Raw genomic sequence first — 15,991 nt, forward strand, 5'->3', positions numbered from 1 at the left:
CTCCCACTCAAGATATGATAAGTATCAGTGCTAGTGTCATGTCTCCCCCCTTCTACGTTCGGCCATTCAACGCATGTCCACAGCATCATCACTCGCTGCGTTATGTGAGATGCCTCAAAAAGACAGAGAAGAGAGTTTTAAGACATTCCAAAGCTCTATACCCTACATATAATTCTTGGAGGAAGTTATCAATGAGTACATTCTCTGGTTTCTCTGGTGTAATCTTATTACCTGACACACTTAGACAAACCAGATTTGCTTGTTGGTGGAGATATTTCTGTCTGAATGTGTCTGTGCGTTGTTTTCTTTTTATAGATAATTGTTTGACAACACTAGGTGCAACAGTTATTTTTCACAAAACCCAATAGAAAAATATGAAGACTTTGCAGATCATTCTTTTTTTTTTAAATCATATGAAATATATTATATGATAAACACGTATAGATTTGTATAGTCTGTATTTTCATCAATACTCAATAATTATAAAGTACATTAAAGCCAAGCTCCAGCCACAAAATAAAAATTGTAATTGTAGACAAAGGAAGGGTTAGAACTGGCAAATTCTGAATATTGTCTGTGTGACTGTGTCCCTGCTGAGATTTCACTGTGCTATCTATTCTGTCTGACACCCATCACCTGGACAGGAAGTGAATTGATATTGCTAATATGGGGACACAGACAAATTGTGTGCCCTTGGGGGGATAAGTGCAATATTTCCCCAAGCACACATTCAAGAAACTGGCTGTTCAGTAGTGCCAGGTGCTGTAATTACCATAGGCTGGAAACCGTGGATGAGCAAAGTGGAAAAATGTCATCAGCACACCAAGGATTCCTCAACAGGGGGCAAAGCTTTATTTTCATGGTCACATGATAAACATACAGCAACGTTTCAGAGCTACGCAGGGTCCTTTGTCAGGCAAGTGACCATCACTGGCCTGATGAAGAGGCCCTGTGTGGCTCTGAAACGTTGCTGTATGTTTATCATGTGATCACAAAATTAAAGCTTTGGACCCTTTTGGTATGCTGATATTTCTTCACTTTCTCCTTGGGGGGAGGGGGGGGATTTCCCTCTACTTCCTGTTTTGTCTGACACATATTAACTAAAAAGTGGGGAGGAATATCCCAATTGGGGACAGACAAAGAGTTAACCCCTCCAGATTCTATCCAAAACTAAATATAAATATGTTTTGGCTGGATTTGTGTTTTAAAGCTGAACTCCAGGATAAGCAAATATTGTCTAAATACAAGAGTCATATGTGGCACTGTCCCCACAGGGCTTGCTGAGTGTTGAGTTCATAGGCCTCTCTCTAGTTACCTACAGCTGGTTGCTAGGATTTCCACTTTGGTTGCTAGGGGTTTTCACTTTTCCCCCTTACCCCCACTTGCTAGTTACTCAATGACCAGTCCAGGGTATTTGTGGTTTTGTATTTTATTTTGAACTTGGATGGGAAAAGGGATTAGTGGGATACTCCAACTTGAACTATTCACAGTGGACAAGGACAACTCTCAGTTGGCCTCGCTGGATTATTTGTGGAAGCAGTCACAATGCTTAAACCATACCGCCACATGTATGGAGGAATTAAGTCTTCTTGCTCTCACTAGCAGCAGACTTGATGCACTGCATTACCTTCAGGATACTCTCTAGCATCCCCTTGACTGACACCCGTCCGCTGACTCTTCTAGCTGACGGGGGGGGGGGGGGGCCCAAAGACACAGATCTGTACTCATAGTAGGCAGAATCCTTTCTGGCGTCTCCCTTCCAGTCAGCTCTGCAGGACCTCTGGGTTCAGCTTTTCTCTGACTGTTTAACTCTAGGCCCTTGGGTCGACCACCCAAGTCCACACAACAGCCTCCACAGAGGAGAGGGTAGCTGCCCTCTCCCTCCTGGACTCTGTTTCCCAATTCAACTCACCCTAAGGGCATGTGCCATGGGCTTTTATACAGTATCGCAGCAGGCAATGCAGCACTTTTCCTCTGCGTATAGTCAGGACTGTAACAAAGCCTGTGCACTCACTTGTCAGGGCCCTCCTACTGTCCAATATACCTCCCTATTATACCAGTGAGGGACAGTCAAGCAAGCTGAGCTGCACCTGAGTATAGGTACAGTATGAGCAGACCTAACCAATGGATCCTGCTCCCTGGTAGGCAGAGAGCACTCTAAGTTTTACCTAACCATCTTCCTGGTAAGCAAAAAGACTAAAAACTATACTCTTTCTTCTCTAGCACCTACCTAGGAGGGTGCTACACATGTATTTTTACTTGAATCTTGGTGTGCTTTGCATAGATCTATTTATTAATCCAATGTGGAACTTGGCCTCTGTTTGCAAGCTTCCTGTAATAGAGACCAGTCACTGCTGCTCTTTCACCTTGTACAGGGTGACTGGTCTTGCATCCGCCCCTCCTGAAATTTTCTACAGGCAGCCTGTAGTGGGTAGAGCCTGCTAGGTCCCTCCCACAGCTCTGCCCTCTGCACAGGCTATGTGCAGTACAGGAATAAGTAGATTGTGAGATGTAGAGGGCTTTTACGGGGTCAATGCTGCCAGTCCTGTGATCTTCCATTCCACTGGGGAGTCCAGGACTGTTGCAAGCAGTCAGGTCGGTTGAGCACAAAGAAGAAGGAGGAACAAATTCCTCCCCTTCTTCAAATGAAGCTGGAAGCAACTATAATTTCCAGTTGTGGTTGTTTGTTTACTGGTCTTTACCAACCAGGCAAGAATCTGATTAAACTGATCTCTGTTTGATTGGACGCTTTGGAGGGCTGAGAAGGGATCAGGGGTCTTATAGACCCCCGATCAATCTATAAAGGGTACTTGTCACTGCCCCAACTATCACAAAGAATGCTTTTCATCCATTGTGAAAATAATAAAGTTTAACTTTTTTTTTTAAGCAACAGAGTAAAAAAATAAACTTAATTAAAGAATTCATAAAATTAAAAAAGAAATTCTTTAAAGGGCCTTGTTTCTCTGTGTTCACTTGTGAATGCAAATGTGCACGTAGGTTCTGCACGCAAATGTAAACAGCAATTGCACCACAAATGTAAGGTATCACTGCAAACGTCAGAGTGAGAGCAATAATTCTAGCATAAACATAACTCTAAACCGGCAATCTGTAAACGCTTTAAAAGTGTCATTTATGGAGATTTTTAGGTACCATAGTATGTCGTCCTTTCACAGGCTTGCAAAATTTTAATCTTGACATTTTGGTAACTATTTACTCGGCACAACATTATCTTTTATATGTTACCAAAAATTGGGTATTGTACTGTGTTTTTGTGCACTAAAATGCATCTATGTTTATTTTTTCCAGAAAATCTGCATTTTATAAAAAGCTGCGCAAATATTGTGCAACATAAAAAGTTAAAACAACTACTGTTTCATTCTCCAGGGCCTCTGCTTTCAGAAAACATACTGTATAATGTTTGTGGGTTCTGTAATTTTCAAGCAAACAAACAAATAAGCAGATTATCACATATATATGTGAAAATTTTCAAAATTGCCCTGGGCAACAATTAGTTATCACAAATAAGCATTCTTATGCTGCGTACACATAGTCGGAATTTCTGAGAACAAATGTTTGATTTGAGTTTATTATCGGAAAATCCGACAGTGTGTATGCTCCATCGGACATTTGCTGACAGAATTTCCGACAACAAATGTTTGAGAGCTGCTTCTCAAATTTTCTCAAAAAAACTTGTCGGAAATTCCAAGCATGTGTACACAATTCCGACGCACAAAATTCTACGTATGCTCGGAACCAAGCAGAAGAGCTGCACTGGATATTGAACTTAATTTTTCTCGGCTCGTCGTATCTCTTGTATGTCACCGCGTTCTTGACGGTCGGAATTTCTGACAACATTTGCGTGACCGTATGTATGCAAGACAAGTTTGAGCCAACATCTGTTGGAAAAAAATCCACGGTTTTGTTGTCGGAATGTCCGATCGTCTGTACACGGCATAAGTCTGCACATATTCCATTTATTAACGTATTAAGGTAAGGGTATTAATATTGATCTTCTCTGCATATTTTTTCCTGTACATTCAGAGTGCATATTATTCATAGTGTCATTCCAAGTTGATTAGAATTGCTATAGAATCTGTCATTATACATAAATGCTACACCAATTAGGGTGACTAATAAAGATGTAGCCATTGTTCTGTGACAAGCCTATTGACATCCTCATTAGCACAGAATATTATATAATAACTTGATGGCCTGGATCAATAATAGATCCCCTGGTTATCAAAATCACAATTAAAAAACAATTTTTTTAATTAATGTATACAGTATGTTATAAGATTATGTTGTATATATTTGCTCCTGGACATCCAGATCCCCCATGTTTAGCCATTTTAGTAATAATGTTTTAAAACTTTTTAATACAGTGGTCTGTGAGTATCGCTTGTCAACAAGATACTATGAATCAAATTGATTAAAATACTCGGAATTTCCCCCACAACAGTAGTCAGTTATGTAGTTTGCCTGTATGCCTCATTCTTATAGTTGTGAAGTCAGTTATGTGAACAGGGTGGTGTGACAGACCCAACCAGGACATGGGCTTTTGGAGGGGACTATGGGCTTGACTTCTGCCCACTGATTATGGCCCAAGGAGAGAGCAGATCATTCTTTAATGATGAACAACAATGTGATGAGCGCTGAGAGCAAGGCTTGGATTAATTCTGGATGATTAAGGACGATAAAGATTCCATTCTGGAGTGGATGCAAAGGTGTGATATTAATCTTGTACACAGCAGTGGTCAGAGGGAATCTGGTGGCCCTCCTGCAGACTGGGTTGGAGAGGCCCCTTCACATTGTTTGTCTGATGACTTGTCTAGTGGAAAGAATACACAAGTTTGTGTCTCTTCCATTGTGTGCCTCCTAGGTGTGAATTCCCATTGTTAATTGAGTTAATTGAGTTAATTGAGTCGCCTATTGTTTCTGTCCATTGGCTAATTTGGCCAACTCTTGAAGATTCTTATAATGGGATCAGCCTTGTGTCAAGTTTATCTTGTTATATAACCCTTGTGTAATGTTTAGGGTAAATATTTTACTTTATTGTTCATGGGATGACTGACTTACTTGTATAAAAACCTGTATTTCTGTTCAATAAACAGTCATTCCTTGTGTTCTAATTCAACATCTTCTCTGTGTACGATGCTTGGGGTAAAAGGCTTGGTATTAGCTCTCGGTCTGCTAGAACGGTTGGGAGGGCAGGAGGCACTGTATAGCGGAGCCACACAGGCTGGGTACCAGGCATTCCGTCACAAGGGGTGAAGATAGGACAAGATGGCAAAGAGCATCTATTGATCCAACCGGTATCAATGTGCTTTCAGTCTGCTGCCACTGTCCAAAAAATGTTGCCAATATTTTCACCAAATGGGGCTGGATTATCCATTATGCACACTAGCCTTGTGCCTAAAGATACTGCTATAGAAGGAGTATCTGAGGTTCTGGATGGTTCTTAATTTGACAGCTGGGTCCCAGTCATTGTTTCAGTAGTGATGACAGCAGTATAAACAAAGCCTGCAAACAGTGTTTGCAGGCTATGTTCATCAATGAGATACTGTCAGAACACCAGTATAGATATACAGTTGTGCTCATAAGTTTACATACCCTGGCAGAATTTATGATTTCTTGCCCATTTTTCAGAGAATATGAATGATAACACAACAACTTTTCTTTCACTCATGGTTAGTGCTTGGCTGAAGCTTTTTTATTATTAATCAACTGTGTTTACTCTTTTTAAATAATAATCACAACAGAAACTACCCAAATGACCCTGATCAAAAGTTTACATACTCTGGTCATTTTGGCCTGATAACATGCACACAAGTTGACACAAAGGGGTTTGAATGGCTAGTAAGGTTATCTATCCTCACCTGTGATCTGTTTGCTTGTAATTAGTGTGTGTATCCTGACAGACCCTTGCATATTTCATCCATTGCTGCACTGACGTTCCTGGATTCTGAGTCCTGGGTAAAGCAAAATAATATTCAAAGGATCTGCGGGAAAAGGTAGTTGAATGGTATAAAATAGGAAAGGGATATAAAAAGATATCCAAGGAATTGAGAATGCCAATCAGCAGTGTTCAAACTCTAATCAAGAAGTGAAAAATGAGGGGTTCTGTTGAAACCAAACCACGATCAGGTAGACCAAGTAAAATTTCAGCCACAACTGTCAGGGAAATTGTTTGGGATGCAAATAAAACCCCACAAATAACATCAGATGAAAGACAGGACTCCCTGAAAACATGTGGTGTGGCTGTTTCAAGATGCACAATAAGGAGTCACTTGAAGAAAGATGGGCTCCATGGTCGAGTTGCCAGAAGAAAGCCATTACTAGGCAAGTGCCACAAAGCATCCTGCTTACAATATGCCAAACAGCACAGAGACATGACTCAAACCTTCTGGCACAAAGTCACTTGGAGTGATAAGAAGAAAATCGAGCTTTTTGGCCACAATCATAAGCGCTACATTTGGAGTCAACAAGGCCTATGATGAAAGGTATACCATTCCTACTGTGAAACAAGGAGGAGGATTGCTGATGTTTTGGGAATGTGTGAGCTACAAAGGCACAGGAAATTTGGTGAAAATGAATGGCAAGATGAATGCAGGATGTTTTCAAAAAATGCTGGAGGAACATTTGTACTTATCAACCAGGAAGCTGCGCATGGGACATACTTGAACATTCCAACATGACAATGATCCAAAACACAAGTCCAAGTCGACCTGTCATTAACTACAGTAGAATAAACTGAGGGTTCTGGAGTGGCCATCTCAGTCTCCTGACCTCAATATCATTGAGCCACTCTGGGGAGATCTCCAACGTGCAGTTCATGCAAGAGAGCCCAAGATTTTACAGGAACTGGAGGCTTTTTGCCAAGAGGAACAGGAAGCTTTACCATCTGAGAAGATAAAGAGCCTCATCCACAAATAACATGAAAGACTTCAAGCTGTCATTAATGTTAAAGGGGGCAATACACAGTATTAAGAACTGGGGTATGTAAACTTTTGATCAGGGTCATTTGGGTAGCTTCTGTTGTCATTATGATTTAAAAAGAGTAAACACAGTTGATTGATAATAAATGGCTTCAGCCAAACACAAACCATAAGTGGAAGAAAAGATTTTTATGTTATCATTCATATTCTCTGAAAAATGGCCAATAAATCATAAATTCTGCCAGGGTATGTAAACTTATGAGCACAATTATAATTAAAAGCCTGTAGACCGTTTGAATGCTTTCATTACACAGAAGCCTGTTACTCAGAAGGGTCCCAGTCTCTGTTCCATGAATGCTGACAAAAGCTCTTATCTGTTTGTCAAGTTTCTTTATAAATACTTTGTACTAACATTATTGTTACAATGTATTTTAAAATTAGTTATTTTATGTGTAGATGAAAGGTGTTTTTGGAATACAATGTCAGTCAAGCAAGCTGGTAAGTGAAAAAAAAATGAAAAAGCTTTATTTAAAAAAACAAACATACACCATATTAACCCTGAGTTGAAGTGTCGCCTTTTTATAAAATAATAAAAAAAGACTTTTTGTGGAATCTTAGATCTCTTGCCATGCAGAGCTGCCAGCAGGATCTTTTCATCTGATACTTTCAGGAGTGGCAGGAGTCTGTATCCCCTGGCATACAGCGTTGTTCCATCTGCCAATCCTTACGTCAGTACTGTGCCCATGAGTGACATAGGGGCTGGAATGTGGGTAGAACCACAGCACAAATACATTGAATAGTAGTAGTAACAAGATTTACACTTTTTATCTACAGATATATTTTTCATGGTAGGGTCATGCCTGCTAAGTAATAAGTAATTGTAATATTTCCAGTTACCTCTCAGTATGTATGCCCCCTGACAATGCATTTGTCTGATTTTCTCTCCGCAAAGGGAGAGCCATCAGGGTCATCTACTTCCTGGACTAATCCCTTAAATTGATACAAAAAAATATATACAATTTAAAGTGCAAGCAAAGCTGATTTTAAACAAATGGCTGTCGGGCAGCAGGGCTATAATGACAGAAGAGACCCTTTTGGTCTCTTTTGCCATAAATGCATCCTTCTGCCTGTCAGCTGTCATGTTCACTGAGCCATGCATGCACAGCTCAGCGAACATTTGCGGCCCTGATCCGTGCCATGCCAATGCAACTCCTGTGCGCATGTGTAGGAGTGACGTAATTGCTGCCTGGCCTATCAAATGGGCAAAGGCACGGGATCCGGAAGATAAACTGGGCGATGATGGAAGTGCCAGGGGCCCAGTGGATCGGTCCCACTGCAGTGCTGGATGACACTATATGACAGGTAAGTCTGCCTTAAAGAGGAGCTGCACCTAAAAAAAAAATATTAAAAGCCAGCAGCTACTAATATTGCAGCTGCTGACTTTTAATAAAATCACACTTACCTGTCCCAGGTTCCAGCAATGTCGGCGGCAGATGACGAGCGATCGCTCGTCTCGCTGCTGCCACCGCCACCATCCTCTGTCAGGGAATCGGGAAGTGAAGCATGACGGCTTCACTGCCCGGTTCCCTACTGCGCATGCGCGAGGCGCGCTGCGCCTCTCTTATGGTCCCCCGCTGTGTCTCTGGGAACTGTGTGTTTCCCAGAACACAACGGGGGGGCGGAGTGTCTGCGGGGGTCTGCGGCGGTCTGGCCGGAAGTGGGTGCAGTTACCTGGATTATCCAGGTAACTGCACCCCCCTCGCCCCTGAAAGGTGCCTATTGTTGCACCGGAGGGGGGGAGGGATAAGATTAGCGGAACTTCCCCTTTAGGGTGAAGAACCGCTTTAATGTACTAATATGGTGTGCATACTAGCATATTAGGGCATAACCCACCTGAGGGAGCCCTACTTTTTTTTATAGCGGATATTACTTCCGCTTTAAGTATGTTTTCTTAAAGCAAAAAAAGTATCTTCTATTGCTCTCAGCTTCCTCCAAATTTATTTTTATTACTGCTTTAATCAGACTTCCCATTAGAGGGTGGCTATGTTTGTTCATGGTTCCACTGTAGAGTTGTGCACATGACTGCAACTTATGTGTACTGGTAGTTTCAAACAAATGCAAGTGAGGGAGAAGGGGAAGGAGAGGTTTGGGCAGTGCCAGATTAAACTCTGTGGAGGCCCCTCAGCAGTCGAAACCTTGGGTCCCCCCTCCCAGATTTCTGGAGGTTTCTTGTATGTGCGCTTTAGTGGGACCACATTTTTTTACAAACTGAAAGCTGAAAGAAGATGAGATTTTAAGAGACAAACCTTCAGTCCTACACTGGCCATAGGGCACACCAGGCATTTTCCCAGTGGGCTGGGGCCACCAGGCTGTATTTCCTAAAAAGCAGGGCATTGGCACTGTGCAGCCCCAGGTTACACAGGAGACAGGCAGCACTGTATTATTCCCCAGTGAGCAAGAAGTGAGCGGGGCCGGGAGCGCCACTGATGCTCTGATCTCGCCCCATGCCATACAGCCTGTATGTTCTGGACTCAGGAGGCCACGGGTTAGTAGCTGAGATTAGGGCCATTAAATGGCATTGAGCCTATAGGCCAGTGTCTACTCTGCTTATTTGGTAATTCAGCACTGGGTTTGAGAGCTCCATTTGAAAATGGATCATTAATTGGTGGATGTGTATGGATTATTCTTGGAGAATATAGGATACCATTTAGTGTTACTTTAAAGGTGAAAGGTTCTGAAAAAGGTACTGTTGCTGTATGTATATTGTGATATGCCAGGAATGAATTGATGCAGAATTGTAAAGCTATCGAAATGTCCACTTCGAGAAATAAACTGCATTAGAATGAATACTAACCTGTGCATTTGCAACTCGGTGGACCCTCTTTGCACACCTCGGTTCCAAGATTAATTAACTCCTGTGTGCATGTGTTAGAATTACATCATCCTGGCCAGTCAACATGGGCAAAGATGGCAAAACCAGACAAAGGCAGGGTGAAGATGTCAGTGCTGATGAGGGAGCTTTCAGACGTCACATTGCTGGAGTAGAGTTTAGTATGTGCAGCATTAGTTCCATTTTAAAGCACCAAGCTTTCTGTGCTTATAGGCTCCCCAGATAGAAATCTGGTCCTGACCTTATAACATATTATACAATGTATATGAGATATTGCTTCTTACCTCATTCAATGTTGAGCAGTTTTTAAAAACAGAATCACTGAGCTGTACTTGGGTATCATTAATTCTCAAAGTCAGAGGGACTTTTCCTTTAATTCCAGCCTTGTCATTATATGAACCTATGCTATGACTTATATACAGTATTAAAATCTCAGTAACGAGCATGTTAGGGTAACCATAGCCATGTAATCCCACTATTTGGCTGGCTTGGGTGAAGATACAACTTAATTTGGATTTCCCAAACTTGACCACAGGCCTCAGTCTTTGGGAACAGTCAGTTGATGAGGTTAGAAAATACCAGGGACATGTCTATGCTGGAGTCCATAAGACAAAAAAATGTGTGAGTGTCTCGGCCACATCAGACTCCACCTATAACCATATATCACTTTTGAGTGAAGTAGTCCTTAAGAGCCCATTCATACCAGCCGGCACATAATATGCACTGTATAAGGCACACCCGCTGGCGTGCATTGAGTAGGGGCAGTGAGTTATTTTTTATTATTATAAAGGATTCATATATCGCCAACAGTTTGTGCAGGGCTTTACAACACGAGGGCAGACAGTCACAATACAATTCAATACAGGAGGAATCAGAGCACCCTGCTCATTAAAGCTTACAATCTAGGGAGGGTGTTTTTTTCTAACTTTATTTAAATGTCAAAAAATTACATTTGTTTAAGGCCATTGCACTGCAATGCATTGTGATGTGTTGTAACACATTGCAGTATTCTGCACTGCATAACATTTCAACCTCTCCTACTTTTCTTTGGCACATTTGTGTGAACTGAAAGAAAGGCACTTTAGGCATATTGCCTTGTCTATGCTTGTTCGCACCAGCCCCGCTGGGATACACTGGGCAGTATTGTCCAATGCTGCCCAATGTAGTACAACACATATGGATACATCATAAATAGTGTAAAGGTAGGCGCTACTCCTTCCCTTAAATCTATTCATCCACAACACCAATAATGTATAAAGGTTGTACATTATTGGTGTTGTGGATGGATAGATTTTAGCGCTTATCTTTAAACTATTTATGATTGCAGTGTGCTTCATACTTAAAGGGGCAGCTGCACTTTATTTATTTAATTATTGCTATCAGGATGGCTCATTTTTATCACTATTTATATTGTATGAGATATGGATATCTAAAATTTCCTTTGGCTTATGAGAACTAAATTATGAGATCTAGTGCTGAAAATGTAGACACTGTATGGAAGATATTTTGCAGAGAACTAAACATGGTCACCTCTTGCCCAGTAATCCCTTAGAAAATAGTACAAGTACTAGAAAAGGATGACATGTATGTTTACATAGTTGACTTGTTACTTTGTGTAGTTACGCGGTACTCTTGAACACCGCTCATAAATCGCACTAAACATATACACACAGAGTTATTATAAACTAAACTGAAGCATCTTTAAAAAGTCCCATCCAGAAACAATGGCAATGGTTTATGAATCATAACATATTTACAGTCTATTATACAGTTAATTACAACTCAGCTATGTTTCATCAATGGCCTAGGTAACTTAAAGTCTATCTAAACCCAAGAACAAAAATGATATACTGTATTTCGAAGCTTCTTTTATTCAGCTTTTTTTGTTTATTGAAAAGTAGAATGGAGAACCGGCAGCTCGTTCTTCCGAATATATTACTTTATTGTAACAGGCAGAGTTTACAAAATACAGCTGCTTACGCGTTTCAGCAATAAGCCTTAATCATAGCCAATAATTTCCATCCTAGTGATCCTGCCAATGACATTTCCTGTCCCTAGGTAGCACAACACATTTCCTGTACTGTATCCATGCAGGAGCAGCATCCTCACCCTGACACAGGAAAACTGGGCAGGGCTGATAACAATGTGTGAAATAACATTGTATAGAGTACAGGACAGGATTGGATTTCTGACAGAATAAACAGGTTTTTCATTTGTTTTGCACTTATTGAATAGATATAAAATAACACTTTCAGCATTTGCTGCAAAGAAACAAGCTTGCTTGATAGTCTGACCCTTTCACTGCTCAACTCTGCCTTCCATGTGCTCCCAAACTGTTAGCATTCTCCCTCTGGAACCCCAAAAAGCCCCATGTCAGTTCCAGAAGAGTCTCTGTCAGAGATTACACAGGGATAGAGTGATTAGCCTTATAGGTAGTAATCAGTGAAATTGAAAGTTTTCATTTTCCAAAATTTATGTGAAAATATGGTGATTTTGAAATCACTTCTTTCATCCCTATAATAGGTTCGACTCTGCCTTGTGGGAAGGTAGGGGGAGAGTCACATGCTCTCTCCTGCTCAGAAGCACTAGGTATTTTTCTGGGCTCTGCCAAAGAATGGGGCGACGAGGGAGTGCAGGTAAGTATCAGCATGGAGGGGTGGGCTATCAAGAAAACCTGTTAAACTGAATGGGCAAAGTACCTGTTTGCTTTAAACCAGCCATGCCAAACTGGGTTTTATGGGCTGAATCCTTTATGCATAAGCACCTGACTGAGTGAAATGCTTTAGGGGGTCTGTACATAAGATGGAGTTGTCAGTCTGTTGGATGACTGTACATGGGGGAGTTTATAAAAATTAGAGAGTGCAATATCTAGTGCAGCTCTGCATAGAAACCAATCAGCTTCCAGGGTTTTATTGTCAAAGCATAACTGAACAAGCTGAAGTTAGAAACGAATTGGCTACCATGCACAGCTGTACTAGACTCTGGGAGCTACAGTTGTAGTAAATCCACCCAATAAGTTGTTCAGTGGCTTTTAATATTGTGAGCAGTTCCACTTCCTTTCATTTTAGGAGCTTTTCGGAGACTAATTTAGATGCCAACAATTATAGGAACCGACACTTGTCATCCAGTGATGGCTTGGGGATTCAGTGCCTGCAGCAGAATATTTGCTCTTTGTGTACACACATATCACTCACACACATCAAGCGAAATATGACAAAGCTGGAGAGAATTTTAGGACCCAGAAATTTTCTGATCAGGGAACTGATCAGAATGATGGGCAGCCAGAGTTCTCCGATCTCCAAGACTGAATAGCCAGCTGCAAATTTTCTGTCCAGCCCAAGAAATGTTTGACAACAGCGCACAAACAATATCAATCAGGACATTGCACATTGATATCAATCTAACATGTCTGAAGTACTGGGAACTAGAGGAGATGGGGAGCTAACGTGGAGAAACCAAAGAGTACCTCAGTAATGTGTGACGCTATTTCCTTGTGAGGTGAGCATGATGGGGTAGGTAAGAGATGGCAAAGTAAGCTGTAAAGACGCAGACTTGGAACAGCAGTGTCACCCTTTGACTGTTCAGTAGTAATAGTGGTAGTGTGAATAAGAAGACTGAGTAAACAGAATTGCATGTTTTATGATAATTAAAACAAAAAATACATCCTTACATAGCTTTCTGGTAGAAGTTCTCCTGAAAAAAATGTACAGGGACTTTTTTACTTATACTAACATTTCCACGTGAAATCATAAGGTAAAAAAAGCATCTTTTCTGGCCGTTACTGGCCTTGTCTAGAAATGTCCTAATGCCAGCCTTAAATACCTCTGGGTCAGTGGTTCCATTACTGTGTGTTACGCACCCCTAGGGTCCCTTGTGCTTGGCAAAAATACTCAGATTTATACAAAACAAAATGGCTCACTTATATTGGTTATTTTAAAAGCATTTAATTATGGAAATGTTTATAAAATTTTGATAACCACATAAGTGTATTACAAAAAAATGTACGCACCTTTGGATTTCCGTGAAATATACTAACGCTGTTCTAGATAATAACAGGCAAGATAGCTTTTTCAAACATTTCATGCGCATTTGTCTTGCATATCAATCTCAATCATCATTCTAAGGAGTCCCAGGGTTCCTCCAGAGGTTTCTAGGGTTTCTTTCAGCTTGGGCCAATTGATGTTCCATCTGATGGTGCCTCTATAGCTACAGAGTCAATGATACTGGGCACACCCAGCAGCACAGCATCAGGGAACTTTTTAGCTGTCTATAAGGGTGGTATACTGACCACCAGTGTAAGAGGCATTCTTCCTACTTACCATCAATGTAAGGGGGCATTATTCCTACTTCAATCGATGTAAGGGGACATTCTTCCTACTGACCATCAATGTAGGGGCATTCTTCGTACTGACCTTCAATGTAAGGGGGCATTATTCCTACTTCAATCAATGTAAGGGGGCATTCTTCATACTTACAATCAATGTAAGGGGGGCATTCTTCATACTTACAATCAATGTAAGGAGAGATTCTTCCTACTGACCATCAATGTAAGAGAGGCATTCTTCCTAATGACCAAAAATGTACAGGACATTCCTCCTACTGACCATCAAAGTAAAGGGCCATTTTCCCCCTAACTCCTCAATGAATTATTTTTTGCAGGGGTTCCCTGAGACCTTAAAATTATTTTAAGGATTCCATTGTGGTAAAAAGGTTGAAAAAGGCTGGTCTAGTATTAGTAAGGATGTCTGCTTTCTTCATATATTATTTATATAAACAATCTGCAAATAAGGAACATCAAATCTATAAAAACAATATTACACATACAATGCTTTGAAAAAGCCTTACACTCACATTTACATGGGGCTATGCATTGCAAAACAAGTTTAATGAATGAACTTCCTTTTTAGGTGTTTTTAGGGGGAGGGGGGAACAGACGAGATCACATGACTTATTCTAGTCTTGGTGTCTGTCAATTTTCCAGCTGCTGCAAATCAGGGTTGACACTGGGCAATTGATTGGCAATAATGATTGATTAATCTATTTTAGAAAATGACTTTGTTTTTCTACGTTAATCAGTAGATGTTGCTGATAGGAGGAGATTTTTAGCACCTGTAACACCTACCCCCCATCACCTAACCACGTGCAGCTTGATTTTATTATGATCTTACAGCAATTTTAAAAAAGTGTTAAAATTTAATTTTATACACAATCCTTCTTCACACCTATAATAAGGTTTCAACCAATGCATACACCTCCCTTTATCTATTTCTAGGTGCAACGCAGTATCAAGCTATTTTTGGATCTCAATGTAAACTAAACCTGCTAATTACGAACTTTCCACCCTTCCCTAAAAATAAATGCTTGCACCTGAATGTGATATTACTTGAGGTGATTTAGCCCTGCACATGTTACGTACAGTGTTTAGCAACAATCACATGCTGATATTCATAGGTATTATAAAACGTACTTTCAATTGAGCCAGCCAAAAAAAATAAGTCGTATAACTAAATAACACAATAAACCAAGCACATAGAGAAAATCAATAAAACCTTTAGTTTTAGTTAGTAAAAGGTACTGTACATAAGCAAGAGAGAACTTTTTGTACTACTTGGACTTTTGTACGGTACATAACAAATCCCATACAAAAAAATGAGCTGGTCAATAGATTAAAGCAGTTACTAAGCATTATTTCAGGACTACTTTTCTGCATTCCTTCAGAGAGCCATGACATTCACTTATTAGGGAGAAGCATTCTTTACATAGTTAGAAGAAATGAATATGGCTTACCTTGAAGAAGCTTCGGAGAAAGTACATTACACTGAACATTTCTGAAACTTTATAAAATTGTCCCACACTCCGAATCCAGATTACAGGATACAATCATTCCCGTCCCCCCACTGGGTCTTAGGTTGCATGCATTCTTGTTGCTATTTTAGACAGTCTTAGTACCAGTGAAGACTGTGAGCTATGCCAGGAGCTTATGCTAAGGAGCTGAATAACAATTAGGATTTATCTGTGCAGTACTGAACTGTACAACAGTACAAACAGGTTTGTTCACAGTTTACGGGCTGGGGGAATGTCTGCACTAGGCATGCTCAGAGAGACAAGCCATTGTTTTCATTGAATAAAGTGAGAGCGCTTGGCTAGTTCATTGGCAACTATTGAG

General features: G+C 40.7%; 1 protein-coding gene across 2 annotated transcripts in view; it reads right to left on the minus strand.

The window, feature by feature from the left end:
- ARHGEF4 (Rho guanine nucleotide exchange factor 4) overlaps nucleotides 1-15,856 on the minus strand; it is a 244,430-nt gene extending 228,574 nt beyond the window's left edge. For both annotated transcript variants that reach the window (XM_077488366.1, XM_077488364.1), the window contains exon 1: nucleotides 15,613-15,856. In XM_077488366.1, the coding sequence (XP_077344492.1) occupies nucleotides 15,613-15,651 (39 nt within the window). In that variant the 5' untranslated portion in view covers nucleotides 15,652-15,856. The remainder of the gene's footprint in view (nucleotides 1-15,612) is intronic.
- Nucleotides 15,857-15,991: the final 135 nt, after the last annotated feature.

Source organism: Lithobates pipiens, unplaced genomic scaffold (genome assembly GCF_037356315.1).
Source record: "Lithobates pipiens isolate NorthernLeopardFrog02 unplaced genomic scaffold, aLitPip1_a1.2 Scaffold_18, whole genome shotgun sequence".
In the NCBI taxonomy this organism is placed as follows: domain Eukaryota; kingdom Metazoa; phylum Chordata; class Amphibia; order Anura; family Ranidae; genus Lithobates; species Lithobates pipiens.